The 21,546-nt window shown below is 38.2% G+C and overlaps 1 pseudogene and 1 gene segment (V, D, J or C); both read right to left on the reverse strand.

Annotated features, from left to right (window-relative positions):
* Positions 1 to 1,419: 1,419 nt before the first annotated feature.
* LOC122116791 lies at positions 1,420 to 2,003 on the reverse strand (annotated as a pseudogene).
* A 14,240-nt stretch (positions 2,004 to 16,243) lies between these two features.
* LOC122116792 lies at positions 16,244 to 20,950 on the reverse strand. The segment is given in 2 exon segments: positions 16,244 to 16,548; positions 20,879 to 20,950. Coding segments are annotated over 2 exon segments (360 nt in total).
* Positions 20,951 to 21,546: the final 596 nt, after the last annotated feature.

Here is a 21,546-nt window from a genome sequence, read left to right on the forward strand (position 1 = left end):
CCACAGGCCTTGTATCCACAGGTTTCGTAGACTAGAAAAGAAGAACATGAATTTGACTGCAGAGTTTGGGAGATGATTTGATGGTAGAAGACACTTTTATGACTATTTTCAAAGTGTATAATTCACAGAAACAACAGAGGTAAGAGAGTATTTCATAAATATATTGAAATATCTTGTTTCTACTTAGATCTTTTATTCACTCTCAATCATCCAGGAAAAAAAAAAATCACTGTTTTTGTTATGAAGTACTTATGCATTGAAACTTTTCTTACTTTCTCTCCATTCCTTTTTTCCTTTCCTTTTTTTTTTTTTTTTGGTTATGGGGCTTGGACTTTGGGCCTGGGCACTGTCCCTCAGCTTTTCAGCTCAAGGCAAACATTCTACCACTGGAGCCACTGTGCCACTTCTGGTTTCTGGTGATTTATGAAAGATAAGAGTATCAAGGACTTTCCAGACAGGGCGGACTTTGAACTACAATCCTCAGATCTTGGCCTCATGAGTAGCTAGGATTGCAGGTTTGAGTCATAGAAGGAAAAGAAATCTTAACCCAATAATGTATTTTCCTTTATTTGTGTTCTAATATTGTTTTGCATCTGATTTGCTTTATCAAGAAATTATTTCAGTTGTTTGTTGCCATGTAAGATCATGAACAACCTGTGATTTTTTCATACAATTTCCAGCTTCTGATAGTTTTCTACAACAGAATTAACAGATTTTGTTATTTTTTTTAAAAGTTCATAATCCCATATTGGTAGAAAAAATTTACAATCAAATTTAAGTGAGTTTTAAAAGTATCACTTAGGTGGACTATTTCTGACAGTTGGGGAAAAGTGAGCATTGTTGACAGTCAGTTATCTCAATACATCATTATGATCATTATGATTGTTTGTGGAAGCTCAAATCCCTGTTCCTTACCTTGTTTCCTGCAGAGTTCATCATAGGTCATCCCTTGATTAGATTTGGTGAACTGGAGAGACTTGTATAATTCTTCACATAAGCAGGCTGATATGTGATCAGAAGTGAGGCCTGGAGAATTCCCCTGGAGAGACAGTTGGGTCAGGTGAGAGCATCAGCTGCTCACCCTGGCTTTTTCCACAGGGTGGAGAATCACAGGAACATGTGCTCAAAACCCTAGGACAGCTTCACCGAACCAGACAATGCCACACTCCTCCTTGCAACTTCTCTGATGACCTACAAATTAACAACCTAATGATTAGACCAATTTCCTGTATTAAAACAATTCCTTCTTAGATATTCTTGTCTGGCTTCAGTTTTACTCTGTGAAGTAGAAAAGATGACTTTATATGAGAAGAGACATGACCATGTCTGTGCATCTGGGAGAGAGGAGGAGAAAAAGGACTAAGATTCCAAGGAGCCTTCATATTTTAATGAAAACCTTTAAAAGTGTTCACAGAAGTGCTACATCTGAGAAGCTCTATCAGCAGATGAAGGCCCCAGGAGCAGCAGCTGGGCAGCCCAGCCTTTTACTTCTGCTTCCCTGGGAGGTTTGTGTTATGGCTTGTATCACTGTGGGAGGGTAACTACTTTCCTGTTGACAGTAATAAGTGGCAAAATCCTCAGGCTGCAGGCTGCTGCTGATGAGAGTGAACTCTGTCCCAGATTGACTCCCACTGAACCTTCATGGAATACCAGAGGCTAAATTCTTTGCATGATAGATCAGAAGCTTTGGAGCATTCCCTGGTTTCTGCTGATACCAGTTTAAATAATAGTTAATGCCCTGACTGGCCCGGCAAGTGATGGAGACTCTGTCTCCTGTAGATGCAGACAGGAAAGATGGAGACTGGGTCATCTGGATGTCACATCTGAAACCTGGCATTGGAAATTGAGACACAAATATCCACACTGTTAGTCCTGTTATAGGAGGCCTTCCGTGAAGACCCAGGCAACACTGAACACACAGGATGAGAAGATTGTTGTCTTTCCTTACCTGGGAGCCAGATCAGCAGGAGCCCCAGGAGCTGAGCAGGGGTCCTCATATCCATGCTGTGTGCTGACTGGGATTGACTGCTGCACAGGGTGTGAGCAGCCTATTATGAAGTCATTGGGGCAGTCATCTGTGCTCTGAGCATATGCAAATCACCAAAGGTGGGTAAAGCTGGGCATAGCTATAGGACCAGCTCAACTCAGGAAATCCTCATATTTCCACGGTGCCCACATATATTAATTTAGTCCAGATGTGTTTCACACATACAGCAGAAGCTGTGATGAGTCTACTATCCTTTGAATACAGCTCTTGGTGCATTCAGGGATGATGACCATTTCTCTTGAGTTTTTAAATCTTTGTGTCATGACACCTGAAAGGGAGAAGAGTAAAGCAATATTTTTGTGCTTGATATTTAGAACATGCAGAAAAGTGAAGATATAGAAAGAATAGAATTTGTTGATATTTTTAACTCATTTAATATGTCAATGCATTTAACATCTCATTGACATACCAAGAGATATATAATGTGTTAAATTTTCAACCAATTCATACTTCAGGCTCTTCTAAATAATACATATACACAAAGTAAAATGTGATTCTTCCCAAGAGCAGGTATAAAGGCTGAGTCCAACTCTTCCTTCTTGACTTTACTGCATAAAGGAAAATTTTTTCTACATAGGAAAATTTTCAAAGCAAAGGAAAAAAACTATATCAAGTTTTGTAGTAAGAATATCCTGTGGTTAGATGGCTAGAGTGCTGAAGCAAAAGTATGTTGCTACCAGAAAAGTCCAGCATTTCTTCTGTTTTTTTGATTTGCCATGTCACCAGGTACAAGTTTTACCTGGACTTACAGTTCCATATTATCTAAGAACTACAGTACCTACATATATCCATTGCACTCTGATCATTCCACATCAAATTCAGGGCAAATCACTTACTGTCAAATTCCCTAGTCCTCATGTATCTCTTTCTTGTTACATGTGTCTAATTTTCTGATACTATCTGGAGAATGGAGAGGCTCATCCATACTTCTTACACCCAGCTGGTAAGGACTGGGCAACTTCAAGGGTGAAGAAAAGATAGATGTTTTAAAGATTTAAAGCATTGTGACACATTTTAAATATCACTTTGTTTCTCAATTGATCTAGGTGTGATGGTGGGAGGCACAGATATCTCGGTGAAGTTCTTGAAGTGGTTGGGATAGAAGATAGGCCTTCTGGATGACAATGAAAACTAATTTGCATTTATTTCGATGAGACTGTTAAATTTTACAATTTGGGAAATGAGGGCTATAACTTTAATGCTAATGACTTTCACTTATTGCAATTTGGAATCAAGTTGAAGACAGGACCAAAACCAATGCCACACTGCCTCAGTGGTACTGTGCTTTTATTGTGGTCCTGGGAAGAGAAAAGCGTCAGATCTGAGAGGGGTTGAGATATATTTAACCTATGTGACCATTAAATGTATTTTCAACTGCTATTCAGCCTTACTTGCCTTACTTCTGGTGTTTGTAGAACTTGTTTCTGAACCTGATGTTTCCCTGAATAACATCTTAATGGCCAAATAAATTGTTAAGGCCTTTCTAGAGAAATACGTGAAATCCCAATGGTGTTTGTAAATATTCCTGGTCTGTATAATTCATAAACAAATGATAGTTACGGGGTCTCATTTCTATCTGGATTTCAACTTAAATCGATTTATAATCTCTGGGCTTCAGTGTGGTGTCTGGCTAGTGGTCAAGGAGGAAGGGGACATCTTGTACCCCTTCCCAAACCAAAGTAATCCTTGAATTTAAGATTCAGTGAATATTTGTAAAAAATAAAGCCAAACTCATTCTTCCATATTATGATGAACACAAATTCAGAGGTTGAAAGTGCATTGCCAGACTAACTAAAGTAAAAACATGCTACCCTGCCTGAAAAACAAAAGCAGATGAGGAATGTCTCATGTGGCAGAGTAATTATGTAGCAGACAGCAAGTTTTGAGTTTCAATCTCCATAGCACAAAAAATAAAATTCTGCATGCTGTCAATCAATTTGGCAAACAGGCAATATCCTATCACTGCCACAGTCTGCACATAATTCCAATCTCCAGCTTCCAGTTGGTGTTTATTTGTTTGTTCCCATGTATAGTAGTAAAGAGATGACCCAGGTCCCAGCTTTGCTATAGGTATCTATAGGTGGGAGTTTGTGTATCTTGTGTTTTGATGGGATCTGGCTATAAAGAATCCAGCCAGAATCTTGTTGCAGGGAGAATGTAAAGTTCTATACTCTTTTTACCTAGATTATCAGGCAATTTTTGTATCTCGGTATTCAATATATTTGTGCTCACTTCTATCAGACGTTTTGTGTCTCATTGTCATCTTGAAGCAAGAGAGGAGACCTCTGCCTATACACCAAATGAACACCATATCAGGAATGAGCCCCCTCAGAATTTCCTCAGTGCTGATGAGAGGAAAGTTGCATGCATACCTCATCCCCTCATCTTATGGAGAATAACCTGAAGGTATTTTCCACATTTCCATGGGACATTGAAGTTCAGTCATCTTCAGCAACAGGAAGTGTTTAGCTTGTTGTATGGTCTTTACTGTCCATTTCCCCTTCCCTACGTTTCTTCCTCCCTTCACATTGCTTCCTAAACATGCTAAATTTTGCAGACCCTAGAACCCCTTGGGAACTCTGACTGTATACACAAAGTATGACTGAGTTGTGTGCATGTAGAAAGCCTGATGTTAGTAGAAAACTGCTGGCTTATGTGTTGGCTTATCCTGTTTATATGGGAACCTAAGTGCTTATCATTATACAGCTATCCTATACAAAAACAGATTGAGTGTTTGGTAAGTAGTGATTTTAACTTTACTATTTCTGATACAGGTATGGGCAGATGTTGAGGTCAATTCAGTCTTTTTCCCCTCCTCTCTCTCTCTCTCTCTCTCCCTCTCTCTCTCTCTCTCTCTCTCTCTCTCTATCTCTATCCATCTATCATTGTATACTTCTTAATACAAAAAAAGCATCAGACACAATTCAGAACTCAGTTGATACAATAGGGATATTATGGAAGCTCATTGTTTGGATCTGACACACTCAGGATTTTTGCTCATGTATCACCAGATCTGCATGAAATGTAAGAACAAAGATCCTATCTGCTATTTTCAAGCCTAGTTTTCTGCTAGGATTTTTCCTTTATTTCTTTTTTTAAAATTTTATTTTACTGTAAAGATGCTGTATATGAGTAAGGTAATGAGTACATATTTTTGAAGATTGTTATCCATTCCTTTGTTTTTTTTCTCTTACTATCACTTCCCTCTCTCACCTCCACTACTTCTCCCTCTACTGTCTTTCTTTTTTTATTGTGAAAATACCATACAGAGGGGTTACCTTTACATGGGCAAGTAATGAGTACATTTCTTATCAGGCATTGTTGCCTCCTCCTTGTTTCCCCTTCCCATCTCATCGCATCTTCCACCCACACTCCGCCTTGCAGGCCAAAGTTGTAAAGTTCGTTTGCCCACATAATGACTTGTACATCTCATTGTTGCAATGGGTCCACCTGCATCCAAATGTAAATGATTTGTTTTTTCCCTTCCCCTCCACAAATTATACCAACATCAAATACTCTGAATGCAGGGGTTAAACCATGAGGGAGGGACATACAAAGCAAAGAAATCATCTTATAAATATGTTAGAATCAATCACAAGAAAGAAAAAATCATTTGAATACTTATCCTGGGGTTCATTTCACCTAACATCAACTTATCTGACCTTTCCTGCTTGTCTCTGTCTTATACAAGTTAATATAAATAAGGACAACCTTGGGACTTATGTTTCTTTGTGCCTGGCTTACTTCATTTAATATAATTTTTTCTAAGACTTTCTATTCTTTTTAAACAGGGCCAACAGCTTTTGTTATGGTTTGTATCCCATGATTCAAAATTTGTCCCTCTAGTAAGGTTTGCTGCTTATATATTTGGTCTTGTTCTTCCATTGTTTCCTTGCCATTTATGACTTGTCAGCTCTTTCCTGAAACAAAACAGATGTTCTCCTTGAAACACTTGAACAAAAAATATCACACTTTCTCTGTTTTGGGTACTAGTTTCTAAGACTCTGAGAAGCTGAGAAAAGTAGGTGTATTTGGAAATTTCTGTTGTAGTTTGCATGAGAATGGGAAGAGCTCATTCTATTTTGGAGCTCTTTAGGGAAATTGACTTTCTTGTTGTGGTCCTGAATATTGTATGTGACTGTTTTCCCAGAAGCACTGTGAGATTATTATTATTATGATGATGATAGCTTTTGTTTTTGAGTTCATGATTTTTGTTTGTTTTTGGTGAGGTAACTTTCTGGCTTTGTCTGCTTAAATTAATAATCTGTTTTGTTAAGCTTCTACTTGGTTGGAATTTGTTTTTGCCGGGTGCTTGTGGCTCACGCCTGTAATCCTAGCTACTCAGGAGGCTGAGATCTGAGGATCCCGGTTCAAAGCCAGCCCGGGCAGGAGAGACCATGAGACTCCTATCTCCAATAAACCACCAGAAAACCGGAAGTGGCGCTGTACCTCAAGTGGTAGAGCGCTCGCCTTGAGCTGAAGAGCTGAGGGACAGCGCCCAGGCCCAGAGTTCAAGTCCCTCGACCAACAAAAAAAAAAAAAAAAAAAAGGAATTTGATTTTTAAAAATGTTTTTCTTCTTGGTTACTAAGATAATTTGTAATTAACAATAATTAACGAATTGTTTTAGCTAATGCTACATAAAAACAGAAATAAAAGTAAGTAGCTGAAAATATATTTTGAGATTAAGAAAACAAAAAATAAAAATTAAAAAAACAAGTTATTGCTCTATACAAATTTGTTTTGGCCTTGCTAGGCTTGCAAATTTTTAAGTTTAACTAAATAAACAAGTGACCTTTGTTTGTTTTAGGCTTTCATAAATATTTTATATTTTTAGTAATCTTCCATTACCACACTGCTTTTTCCTGTACCATATCTCAAGTGCAGAGGCCTTACATTGACAAAGAAATAACTAGTTCTTTCCTATATTTGTCAGGTGGTTTAAACTTTATAGGTAATTTAAAAGCATCTGTTCACATTGAAGTTATAAAAAAGATAATTTATTAATAATACATTTAATGGGAAATATTTACCAATAAATGGAAATACAAAGGTAGTTGTACGGTATTATCTCAAGTACTCTTGGTTTTATAAAATCTATGCAAAGAATGTTATGTTACTAGAGTCCATTCTGTTACTTTTCTCTTTCCTTTTTCTCTCTTCATTCCTTGCTCTATTCCTTCCTTTTTTTTATTGTGAAAATACTGTACAGAGGGGTTACAATTACATAGGCAAGATAATGAGTATATTTCTTATCAAGCATTGTAGTCTCCTCCTTTGTTTCCCCTTCCCATCCCTTCCCATCCTCCCCCCAACTCCCACCTAATCCTCCTCCCCTTTCCTTTCTTTCTTTCTGTTTTGTTTCTTTCTTTTTTGACATGATATTACTAGGACTTCCAGGCTATCCTTGATCATGTGATTTTCTTTGCAAATATTCTACCTGCAATATTAGAGTGACTCATGAAAAAGAAAAAGAAGCTGAGAGTTGTTGAGAGAAGGTGGTGAACATGAATGCAGAATATATAATAGAAAGAAGACATGGCCTCTTTCTAGACTATATTAATTTGGATAGAGGGAATCTAAATTCCAGAATGATATGATCATAGGCATGCCTGAATAACATGATGTAGGAATACTGTCTCACATTTCCTTGGTCTCTGAGCAAGGACAGTGGGCTTTTAATGTAAACTCAAAATTCAAAATAATATAGGAATATCAGCCTAATATGGAAGAGAGAGAGACTTTTGTCTATTCAGAGATTTTTGTTATTGAAAGGAGCTTCCAGCTACTAGTGTAAATAATTAATTGAATTAATAGCAATATGTTTTGAACTCTTGACGTTGTAAACAGATGTTCTATCATTTGAGTTACATCTTCCATCCTTTGTTTATGTTATTTTTTCAGTTATTGGGTCTCACACAATTTCCCTGCCCATTCTCAGGCTACATAACTCCTCTTATGCTTCTCCCATATATTAGAATCCAGGCATGTGCCATCTTGTCTTTTGTTACAGAAATATATTTTGTGACATTACTGGGATGTCCTGAAACATTGGTCCTCCTAATAGATGAGATTGCGATTGCAGGTAAGATCAAGCGCACTGAGAGTAAGTTTTTCTTAAAATTCAGAAATCTTTTCTTTCCAAAGGCCTTGCTCATGTAGTAAAAAGTACAAAGTATGAAATTCCTAAGTGGTTTTTATATAGGAAGGAAAACACCAAGTGATCCATCTGATTTTGTTGTACACATGCACACACACACACACACACACACACACACACACACACATACACACACACACATACACACAAACACCAGTTGTTGCATTTCTTTCTTATAATTCTTATAGTTTATAGAAACAAATCTAGAGAGTGTTGGTTGAAGTGCTCAGTGGAAGAGAAATACCTGAGACAGTGAACCTCAGTGAGCAGCTGTCTGAAGAATATTTTGTTTGAACTAGAGCACTGTGAGAGGAAACTTGTTATTCTCCTGACCATAGCAATTTGCAGCATCTTCAGCCTCCACTGGATTTATGGTAAAGTTGGAATCTGTCTCAGACCCACAGTCACTGAACCAGTTTGGGACCCCACTTTCGCTGTTGGATCCTCTACATCTCAGAAGTTTTGGAGGCTGTCCTGGTTTCTGTTGGTACCAATATCTGAAACTCTCCAAAATTCATTATCAGCATTCTCACTGGCTCTGCAGATGATGAATGTCATGTCTTGAGGAGAGAGGTCCAGAGCTTCAGGAGTTGGAGTCAGTACAATGTCTCCAGTGGAACCTGGAATGGTAATCCTATGTGAAGAATGGACACTATGTTGAAAATGAGAGGAGGGTGAGAGGAGGGAGAGTAGTAGTGGAAGTATGAGGGAAGGGATGGTAGGCGAAAAAGAAAGGAGGAAGCAAAAATGCTCAGTAGGAAATGTACTCATTACCTTGCTCATGTAATTGTAACCCTCTGTACAGTATTTCTATAATGAAAAACATACACAAAAATTCTAGTGTTTTAAAACAAATCAATATAAAATTGATCAACCTCTGGAAAGATCAAGTAAAAAAGACAAAAGGAACCCCAAATCAATAAGATCAGGGATGCTGTGGGAAAAATTAGAACAAATAACCAAACAACCACACAATTATAAAAAATTATTTGAAGAATCTATACTCACTAAGGAAAGAAAACCTAGCAGAAATGGATGAATATTTAGACAAATACAAATTGCCCTAACTGAACTAAGAAGAAATAAATCAATTAAACATGCCAATGTCTTACAATGAGATAGAGGAAGCAATCAGACATCTTCCAACAAGGAAAAGTCCAGGACCACATGGATTCACTTCGAAATTCTATAAGACCTTTAAAGAAGAACTAATTCCCATACTACTCAGATTCTACCAAGAAATAGAAACAGAGGGAGCTATCCCAATCTCAATCCCCAAACCAGGCAAAACCTCAACAGGAAAAGAGAAATACAGACCACTTTCCCTGTTGAACACAGATGAATAAGAACCTCTTGGATTTACTGCCTGGGCTGGTTTCAATTTCAATCCTTGCATCTCAGGTTACTGAGTAACTAGGATTACAAATGTGAGGCACAGGTACCAGCCACTTAATTTCTTTAAGTAAAAATATATGAAACATAATGAGTATATTGAAAAATATTTTACAGTAGCTTGATGATGATCAGTATGATATAGTAGAACCATTTTTTGCAGATACATGCTTACACTGATTTCTTGATTATGACTCATAATTTGCCACTATTAAAACACTAGTATCTTCTATCCCCAGTACTTTTCCTTTACTGAGACCTCTCATATTTTGCTACCATTGTGCCATTTGATATTACTTCTCACTGTTCATCAGGATGAAGTGTAAGTGTTGATGCTGGACATGATTACTTCAACAAAAATCACTGCTACACAACCATATATGCCTCTGACTTTATTCTTTCCAAATAGTGGAAACATCATCCATCATCCCTTAAAAGATAACTAGTATATCCAGTTGCCTCGTAAGAGCACAAGAGAGACACTGAAAAAAAAAGACAGAGAGAGAGAGAGAGAGAGAGAGAGAGAGAGAGAGAGAGTCTTCATCTCTTCTCAAGCTAGTAAAACTGCCTCTAATGAAAAATTTGGATCTGGATAAAACATATATAAAAATTTTACCAATCAGATATCATATCATGCCATGCATTTCCTTGGACACCCCAACCCAGTTTCAGAGCAAAAGCAGCCATCTTTGCCTTCATGATGCACACCCTAGAGTCTAGGAATTCTGAGAGTCTTAGTGATTTATCTCAATGCATCTAAGTAGGATGAAGGCATATGCCAAGGCATATTTAGCACAAAAGCTAAATATTCATGTGATTTTCCTGAGTGTAGAGATGTGAAGGCAGACCTCAATTCTCAGGCTCTGGAAGAAACTGGAGAGATTTGGATCTTCAGAGGACTCTGTCCAGGGCTGAATTTCTTGCTCTGAGAAGCAGTCACTCTCCAGAATGATGGAGCTGAGAAAATGAGGTAACAAAGGCTCTGCCATGTGGTGGCCTTGGATTCAGTGAAGAAAAATGTTCACCATTCACTGGAATTGAACCCAGCAGTAAGGAGCTTAGTTTTGCTTGCTCTGTGGGGCTGGGTGATTTCCTGCTGTTCTCGCTAATCTCAAGGAAAGTCAGCAAATATCCCTCATCCTGAGACACCTTTCAGTCAGCGTGTTTCTCCTCAGAAACATAAGGACCTGTTGATCAAGTGTGTGAATTTTAAGTCTATTGTGTATATTGCTCATTGCTGAGGATTCTGAAAAACAGGTTCTGGGATAGCACTAAAATTTCAAAATCTTTCCATCTCCAATTCTTTCCACATACACTTAGAAGACACTTTAATTATCATCGCTCCTACTGAAAATTCATGCTGACTGGGCAAACATGGTTTATCCCACCTCAGAGGGCAGCGTTTGTTCTCACACATCTGGGTGAACTAGAGATCTTACTCCATTTAAAAAATCCTGGAAAAAGAAGCATCATTGTAGGGTGTGCTTATAAATAGGCCAAATGAAGTAGAAAATATTCAGCAACAAGCAGCTCAAGAATCATGGCAGTGTGAGTAGTGTCTCAGGCACATGTGCACCATGACAGCTGTGCAGCCAGCTTGTCAGGCTCAGGTTCCTATTGACAAAGAGGTAGCATCACTCCTGTTCTCAGTGTCTTTCTTTCTTTCTTCTTTCTTTCTTTCTTTCTTTCTTTCTTTCTTTCTTTCTTTCTTTCTTTCTTTCTTTCTTTCTTTCTTTCTTTCTTTCTTTCTTTCTTTCTTTCTTTCTTCCTTCCTTCCTTTCTTTCATTCTTTCATTATCTGCTGGCTCAGGGACAAAAAATTTAATTTGCTCCTCCAAAGTTATTAATCTTTGTTATTTTGGGAATTCATGCTATTACCCTAAAACAGGAGGGAAGTATACTGCAACACTACCTAGCCCAGTAAGTATTTATCCAACAGAAGCCAAGATAACATCTACAGGTGTTCTCTCTCTGCTGCTGACCATCACATGCATAGTTACTCCATCTGCTAAGGCCATCCTGGACCTGACCAATAAACCATAGCCACCTTTGTAAACACCTGCCAGATAGAGCGAATGGGAATTTTTGTTGAATGGGAATTCAGGTACTTTATGTGACCTCCCACATGGCTGCATGCCCAGAAATATGATGATGTAAATGTCTTTCAAGATCTGAACTCTGGGTCTTCATTGAGTTTGAATTTGGCTTGTCCTCTGGTGGTGGAATTGTGACATAACAATTTTTAGGATTGTCAGTGTTTAGTCCTCGTGTCTGAACTGTGGATATTTCCTTCAATATTCACAAAGCTGGACCTATTCCATCTGGTTAAGGCCAGATTCAGTAGCAAATACAATTAGTTCCTCCTCTCAGACATTTTTTTAGCACTTCATGAAAATAAGAATAAGGACATCATTAATTCTGAGAATTTAATGGCCACAAGGTTATTGGTTACCTAAGATGTGTGTTCCCTATGAGATGTCAAATATGTGATGTTTGGCAAAGTGGTAGGGGTTCTGAGTGACACTAAAAGGTACAATGGTAGAGTGATGGCTCTGGCTCAGATTTTACATGCCAGCCTCATGCTGTCAAACTACTCACTGACTACTTGTGCTAAGAGAGGGAATCAATCAGCTGGTCCACCTTTATTTTTTAACACTACCTCTTTGCCTTGAAGGCTGTCTTCACCATCTGATTCCTATGGAATGCAACAATTGCATTGACTTGTAATTGAACTTGGACATTGCGTCCTTAGGATCAACACCATGGGACTCAGCAAGCAAAAACTACATATTTCAAAGCCAATTTTGTGATTTCCCCTGGTGCAGTTTTTGTTTAAACCACTCTCATTAACTCATTTGACTGACTTACCAAACAGATAGAATACATAGAATAAAATCAGAATAGGAGGAGGAAGTAATATTTAATAGACTTTTAGAAAAGAGTCCTTTGGGAAGAGTAACTGCTTAGCTTATGATTCTTGTGGTCAAACTGAAGGTGAAAATACTTTTCTGGAAAACTCCTAGAGGCAGATCATTAAAGGTTTATGTGTAGGAGAAGGGAAACAATTGAGATCAAACTCAACTTTATGTAGAATTATTTCTCTTATTTGTCATTTTAAAAATATTGGGTCTATAAAAATATTGGGTATAGTGGCTCATAGCTACAAGCCCAAATACTTTGATAGAGAGAGATAAAGTGGGTAATTTCAGAACAATTTGAGAGATTAGCACCATTAATGTGAAATCTTGTGTCACACCCATAGCAAATATACACTGAGAACATCTCAGGTGTTGTCTCTAAACCTATAGACAGGTTGCAAGATCATGAAAGAGTAAACTTATGTGTATAATCTTCCCTTGAGAAAAAAGCTCCTTAAGACATCCAGCTCATGAAAGGCTACCTGGAAAGTCATTTCACTTGGATTAGTTGTGCAAATTTTCACCCTCAGCAAGCTTTGGGTAGTTGGAGAATAATGGAACAAATGACAAGACCCAAAATAAATCTACATAGCTGTAGCCATCAGATATTTACCAGTATCAAAAGAATGTGTCTTCAGCCTCTTCAGTAAATGCTGCTGGCAAAATTGTTTAACTATTTGTAGACAACTAAACCTAGATCTTTATATATCACGCTGCAACAGAACCAACTCCAAATGGATCAAAGACCTCAGTGTCAAAGCAGACACCGGAAATCATTACAGGATGGAATAGTCGAAACCCTAGGTCTCCTTGGCACAGCCCGAAATTTTCTTAATAGAGACTCAGAAAAACAACCAATCTAAGAAAGGTTGGACAAATGGGCTTGCATGAAGTTGCAGACATAGCTAGCAAGATCAATAGAAAGCCCACAGATTTGGAGATCTTCACTAACCATACAACAGACAAGAGTCTCATATCTAAAATATACATGCAACTCTAAAAATTAAATCCCCCCAAAACAAATCTTCAAAGAAACAACTGCCCAATAAATAAGCGGGCTAAAGACTTACACAGAAACTTCTCTGAAGAGGAAAGAAGGATGGCCAATAGACACATGAAGAAATGCTCAACCTCTCTAGCCATAAAAGAAATGAAAATCAAAACAACATTGAGATACCACCTCAACGCAGTTAGAATGGCTATAATCAAGAATGCTAATAACAACAGATGCTGGAGGGGATGTGGACAGAAGGGAACCCTACTGCATTGTTGGTGGGAGTGTAAACTTGTTCAACCACATTGGTAAGTACTATGGAGATTCCTCAAAAGATTCCACATAGAGCTCCCCTATGACCCAGTAATCCCACTTTTGGGCATTTACCCAAATAATCACAAAAAAGACCATATGAAAGCTACCAGGACAACTGTGTATTGCAGCATCATTTACCATAGCTAAGATATGGAACCAACCCACATGCCCCTCAGAAGAAGAATGGATCGAGAAAATGTGGTATATATACACAATGCAATTCTATGCCTCCATGAGGAAGAATGCCATTGCCCCATTTGTTAAGAAATGGAAAGACTTGGAAAAAAATAATTAAGTGAAGTAAGTCAGGCCCAAAGAAGCATAGGTCCCATGGTTTCCCTTATTTGCAATAACTAGTATATGTCTGAGACAAGCAGGTAAGGTCAGATAAGTTGATGTTAGGTGAAATGAACCCCAAGATAAGTATTCAAATGTGTTTTCTTTCATGTGATTGTTTCTAACATATTTATAAGATGATTTCTTTTTTGCATTGAATGTTCCTCCTCCACTGTATAACCCCTGCTTTCACTGTATTTGATGTTGGTATAATTTGTGGAGAGGAAGGGAAAAAACCAATAATTTAAATAGGGATAGATGTGGACCCATTGCAACAATATGTACAAGTTGTTATGTTGAAAAATGAACTTTACAACTTTGGTAGAGGGGGTTGTTTTGCGGGGGGCAGTGGGAGAGAAGGAGAGGACTGGGAAAGGGAAACAAAGGAGGAGGGAACAATTCTTGATAAGAAACATATGCATTATCCTGTCCATGTAATAATAACCCCTGCATATGGTATTTTCACTATTAAAATAAAAAGAATGTGTCTTCAAAAATTGTGTATGTGAAAACTGGTATATACATATTGAATATAGAGTTTATTTCCTTGATCTCACAATTTCACAATAAAATGCCAAATATATCAGATATTAGGTGAGACATGAAAGTTTAAAACAACCTTAGGGAAACAAGGAAATATACTTTAAGATAAGGTCATAGGTAATTATAAACTGGAATCCTGTTGCATATGGGCAAGAAATAACAATGGGGAATACATCAAATTAAAATGTTTCTGCATATCATTAAGGAAATATATACATATATGAATAAATATATATGCAGATATGTGTGTATTCATATACATGTATATATACTTACAATATAAATGCATATATACATAAATGTGTATATACAGATATTTATATATTCATAAACTTATATACGTATATCTATATCTTATTTATCTATCTTCACATTTACCCTGGATGGTGTCTCTGATCTTCATTTTTGCTTGAAGCTAGCACTCTGTGCCTTTGACCTCAGCTCAACTTTTTGATTTTTGGTAGTTAGTTATAGATAAGAGTCTCAAAGCTTTTCCTGCTCAGGCTGGCTTTAAACCTTGATCCTCAGATCTCAACCTCCTGATTAGCTAGCATTGCAAGTATGAGTCCCCTGTGCATAGCAGGAAATCAAATCTTAAAGCAAGTAATTTATTTTTCTATTTTTATATTTGTATTGTTTTACATCTCACTTGTTTTATTAAGGAAGTTCTTTCAATTGTTTGTTCCTTTGTAATATCTTTAACAACTTGTGATGTTTCATACAATTTTCAGCTTTTATACTTTCTTCAAGGACTTAATGTAGTTTTATATTTTATTTTTTTTTGATTTCAGACTAGTAGACAAAACAGAATCAAATTTAAGTGAATTCTAATGCCATCGCTTAGGGAGAATATTTCTGAGAATTTGGGATATAGTGAAGATCCTGGGCTGTGAGCTATCTCAAACCATCATTATGATCGTTACCTTTGTTGTAGAAGTGAAAATCCCTTCCTTCTCTGTTTTTTTGCAAAGTTGCAACATTAGGATTTTGTGCATTTATTGACATAAACAGGCTGAAATATTCACAGAGTTGAGACGTGGAGAATACCCCAGAGTGGTTGCTGGGCCAGGTGAGAGCATCAGCAGCTCACACTGGCTTTTTCCACAGTCTGTTGAATCCCAGGGTTATGTACCCCAAACCCTAGGAGAGCTTCACAGAACTGGACATTCCTCACTCCTAGTGCCAACTTCTATATTTACCTAGGAGTACAGATGCTAATGATTAGACTCATTTCCTGTATTAAAACAAGTCCTGCTTGGAGAATTTTAGCTGGCTTGTGTTTTACTATGTGAATCACAAAGGATGACCATATTGGAGAAGAGACATGGCCATGTCTGTGCTTCAAGGCACAGAGGAGGAGAAATGAGACAGAGATAGAGAGGAGCCTTTGCAGAAAGTTGAATGAAAAGCTTGCAATAGTTGTCAGAGCTAGGCTGCATGTGAGAAGCACTGTCAATAGGTAGAGGCACCAGAAAGTGCAGCTGGGGCAGCCTTGCCTCTCACTTCTGCTTCCCTGGGAGATTTATGTTATGGATTGTATCACTGTGGGGGGTCAGTAGCATACTGCTCACAGTAATAAGTGGCAAAATCTTCAGGTTGAAGGCTGCTGATGGTGAGAGAATAATCTGTCCCAGATCCACTGCCACTGAACCTGGATGGGACCCCAGAGGCCAACTTTGAAGTGTAAAAGATCAGAGGCTTTGGGGCTTTTCCTGGTTTCTGCTGATACCAGTTTAAATAATTGCTAATACCCTGACTGGCTTTGCAGGAGATAGTGACAGTGTCTCCTGGAGATGCAGACAGGGAGGAGGGAGACTGGGTCATCTGGATGTCACATCTGGCACCTAGTATAGGAAGCATAAAAGCAAATATCTACATTATTAGTCATGTTATTACAGATTTCCCTGAAGCCCAGTCAGCACATGGCATAATGGATAGAGAAATGCTGTCCTTCCTTACCTGGAAGGCAGAGCAGCAGGAGCCCCAGGAGCTGAGCAGTGGTCCTCATGTCCATGCTGTGTGCTGACTGGGACTGACTGCTCAACATGGTATGAACAGCCTTAATGAAGTTATTGTGACAGTGGGCTGTGACCTTGGCATATGTAAAAAGATGGAAACAGCTGCAAGACTAGCTTATCTCAGGAAATCATCACAAGTCTATGGTGCCCAAGTATCTTGGTTTAGAACAGAGAATGTGATTTACCTACACATCACAAGTTATGATAAATCCTCTGTCCTATGATTATATCTATTGGTGCCTTCAGGGTGAGGACCTGGTTTACTTGAGTGTCTTAATCTCAATTCTATGTAACAACATGAAAGAGAGGATTAAGGAGAAAAATGAGTGTTTCAAGCTCAGGATATCAAAATACCTGTGAACATAAGAGAAAACAGAGTTCGTCATTTAAACCATTCTAATTTCTCTAGACATTGCATCATGTCACTGACAGGGCAGAAAACATAAGCTGCTATATTTTCCAGGAACTCATGCTTCAGTCTATTCCAAAACGCACATATAAACACAAGATAAAATATGAATACAGGCTAACACCTGTAGTCCTAGCTGCTTGGAAACCAGAGATCTGAGGATCATAGTTCAAAGCTAGCCAAGAAAGGAAAGCCTGTGAGAGTCATCTACAATAAACCATCAAAAATAAATCCCCAGAAGTGTTGCTATGGCTCATGTGATAGAGCAATAGCCTTGAGCTGAATTGCTGAAGGACATTGCCAAAACCTAGAGTTCTAGCCCTACAACCAAAAAAATAATGGCTTCTCCTTCAGTAGATGTGAGACTGAGTCAAGTTCTTCCTTGTTTATGTTACTTTATTTCATAAGATAGAAAAATTATTAAAAGCAAGTATAGTAATTGTTCAAGTATGCCATGTCCTGAGGTTTGATGGCTCAAGGGCTGGAGCCAAAGCTTGTTGCTAACAGAAAAGACCAAAGTTATATCATTATTTGTGACTTGTCATAATGACCAGGTACTTTTTTTTAACTGTGGGGTTTGAACTCAGGGCCTGGGCGTTGTTCCTGAGCTTTTCTGCTCAAGGCTTAAGTGGTCTACCACTCTGAACTAGAGCTGCACCTCTGTTTTTCAGGTAGTTAATTGGAAATAAGTGTTTCATCGACTTTCTTGTCTCAGCTGGCTTCAAATTGTGATCCTCATATCCCAGACTGGTGAGTAGAAGGATTACTGGCATAAACTACTAGTGACCAGCTTCCTTATGGATTTTTAATGCCTTATTTTCTCAAATGCCATACTGTGTTAATGTCTCATGTTCTCAAAAGGGCTGTAGTACATCCATAGTTCCAGTACGAGTTTAATATTCCAGATCAGATTCAAGGTAAATCACTTTCAAGCTCCATCCCATTAAGCACCTGTTCCTTAGTCCTCTTACTTCTCTTTCTTATCACATGTGCCAAAATTTCTGTTACTGCCTGAAGATGAGAGGGGCTCACCTCTACTTTCTATACCTGCAGATCAGAAGTAGTACCCTAAAGTAGCAAAGAAGAGAAAGAATAGCTGCTGTGAAGGTTGAGTAGCATTGTGAATCATTTTAAATAGCTCTTTGTTTCTGCATTAGTCTAGGTGTGAGAGGGAGGTACAGATATGTTTGGGAAGTAACTGAAGTGGTTGGAGTAAGCTAGGCATTCTGGTTGACACTGTGGCCACTTCTGATTTTTTAAATGGGATTGCTAGATGTGGCAACTTAGAAAATGAGGTCTGTTAATTTTAAGACCAATGACTTTCATTCATTGGATTTGGAATCAGGTTGAAACAAGACTAAGGACAAGGTGGCACAGCCCCAGGTACTGTGCTCTGATCTCCTTCCAGGGAAGATACAGGTACTCTAATCAAGAAAGGATCAGAACTCTGGGGAATCCATGTGACCTGCGAATTCAGATCCAGTGAATGTATGTCTAACTGTTGTCCTGTGTTGCAATGGGTGTTTGAAAAGCTTGTCTCAAGACCTGATTCTTTTCTAACATATTAATGACCTTATACATTGTCAAGAGCTTTCTAGAGTCTCTTTCCAATCCCAGTGATATTTGTAAACATCAATTGACCGTACAGTTCATAAAGAAATTAGGACAGCATTAGAAATTTCTCTTTTAAGTCATTTTTCTCTCTAGATATCAACCTATATCTATTTACAATCGTTCAGAGTGCTGCCTGTTATATGATCATGGAGGAAAGGGAAATTTTGAACCCTTCCTAACCCACGTTCATCCTGGATATTAAGTTTCAGTGAATACTTGTGAAAAGATCCAAACTCATTGCTCCATATTATGAGAATACAAAGCTTTATGTGAAAGTGAATTGCCAGCCAAATTAAGGTACACAAATGCTGTCTAAAAATTAAAAATGGATGGGGAATGGCTCATGTGGTAGAACACTTGTATAGGAGTCAGGAAGCTTTGACAAAATAAATATATTCTCCAGTTTGTCACTCAATATATTAAACATACACATCCTGTTATTGGAAGAATCTCTATAGTTTAAAATGGCTTTGTTGTAAGCTTTTATTTCTGAATTTGCATTGAAAGCATATTGATTAAAAGAATATTTAAATAAAATAGACCACATTTCATAAACTTTAGATTTATATAATTACACCTCGAAAAATTTTAAAAACTATTATAGGTAATTGAGGGCTGTAATGAAATTTTTCCTCACAAGAGTTTGTGCCTTTGATTCTGCAGGATTGAGCCATGAAATTCTTTGTGTGTGTGTGTGTGGGGGGGTACTAGTTTAGTCCTCCCAGCTTCTGAACTACTCTGAACCCAAATTCAACACTGCTGATGTGGTGCTGGTCCTGGGTCCTTCTCTGTCTAGGTCTTTGGCTCTGTGAGCATGCCAGTAGAAGGCCATTGTGTCAGAACTCATTTTTTTTCTAAGAGACGAATACTAATTACAAACAAATGGAACTGAGAATTGTGCTAAGATGTGAGGTCTCTTAATTACAACTTTTACATTCATAATTCTGAGCACACACTTGGGAGCTTGCATGAAACACTAAATCCTCACTTTTCTGATATTATCTCATTTCTTCCTTGTTTTTGAGATCATGTTGCTCTTGTATTTTTATGTTTCTTTTGAGCAAAAGTAGTAGATACCTTTTCTAACAAATGGAAATTAAGTTGAAGAGGACAGACTTCCCAATAGAACTGGAGCTTCTAATCTAGGGTAGCTTGAATGAAGCAGGGGTTAGGACATTTATAACGGTTGAAGGACAGACTATAGAAATATTTTGTCCTGTAAGCTGGATATTTGTGAAGTAAGAAATCAAAGTATCACTGAAACAGATGTTCTTGGAGAGGAAAGGAAGATACTAACTTGCAGAAGATCAGTGGCCAGCATAAATTGTGTTGCAGATTCTTTAATATGTAAATTCAGAAAACCTCAAAAAGACCATTTTTATTTGAGCATCTGTTTTAGTTTCTATGAAGAAACTGATTGAAAATAAGCTATTTTATAATTTAGTGAAGTGGAATGTCCAAAATTATTTATGGGCACTCCTCATATGTAACGATTGGTTTCAACTATTAAATCAGAGATTCAGTGCCATGGGTATTCAGCTGGAGCTAAGAAGACCAGAATGCTAGATTGCAGAGAGACTTCTTCCATTAGAATCTGGCTGCATCTGAGAAGCACTGTCAACAGGTAGAGGAACTAGGAGAAGCAGCTGGGGCAGGCCAGTATCTCACTTCTGCTTTCCTAGGAGGTTTTTATCATGGCTTATATCACTGTGGGAGGGTAATTAATATGGTGTTGACAGTAATAAGTGGCAAAATCTTCAGGCTGCAGGCTGCTGATGGTGAGAGAATAATCTGTCCCAGATCCACTGCCACTGAACCTTGATGGAACCCCAGAGGCCAAGCTAGTTGCATAAGAAACCAGAAGCTTTGGAGCATTCCTTGGTTTCTGCTGATACCAGGCTATATAATTGCTAATACCCTGACTGGCTTTGTAGGAGATGGTAACTCTGTCTCCTGGAGATGCAGACAGGGAGGAAGGAGACTGGGTCATCTGTATGTCACATCTGGGCACCTGGCATTGGAAACATAAAAGCAAATATCCACATTATTAGTCATGTTATTAGAGGACTTCCCTGAAGCCACAGGAATCACTGACCACACAGGGTGAGAGAGAGAAGTGTTATCCTTCCTTACCTGGGAGGCAGAGCAGCAGGAACCGCAGGAGCTGAGCAGCAGTCCTCATGTACATGCTGAGTACTGACTGGGAGTGACTGCTGCACAGGTGTTAATAGCTTATTATGAAGTCATTGTTGTAGTAGGATGTGATCTAGGCAAATGCAAATCAGTAGGGCTGGGCAAAGATGGATATTCCTGCAAGGCTGGCTCATGTCAGGAAATCATCATAGGTCCATGGTGCCCATGCGTCTCAGTCTTAGACTAGAGAATATGATTCATTCAAACAAGACAAGTCACAATCAGTCTGCTGTCCTGTGCATAGATCTGTTGGTGCCTGCAGGGATGAGGACTTACTTTTCCTGTGTGTCCTAATCTCAATTCTCTGTAATGGCTCTAGAAAGGGATAAGATAAAGGCAAAATCAGTGTTTTATATTCCGTATATGGAGGAAGTGAATATATGGAGAGAATAGTGTTTCTGGACCTTTTAAACTGGTATAATACCTTTATGCATTGGAACATTCTCTCTGTCATAGCAAGAGATATATAACCTGTTTTTATATCTCAGGCTATTCCAACACACACATATAAACATAAAATGTGGATTCTCACTGTGGTCCAGTTGCTCACAACTGTAATCCTAGCTACTCAAGAGGCTGAGATCTGAGGATCATGGTTCATAGCTAGT

This window comes from Dipodomys spectabilis, unplaced genomic scaffold (assembly GCF_019054845.1).
Source record: "Dipodomys spectabilis isolate Male_0828 unplaced genomic scaffold, ASM1905484v1 ptg000137l, whole genome shotgun sequence".
In the NCBI taxonomy this organism is placed as follows: Eukaryota; Metazoa; Chordata; class Mammalia; order Rodentia; family Heteromyidae; genus Dipodomys; species Dipodomys spectabilis.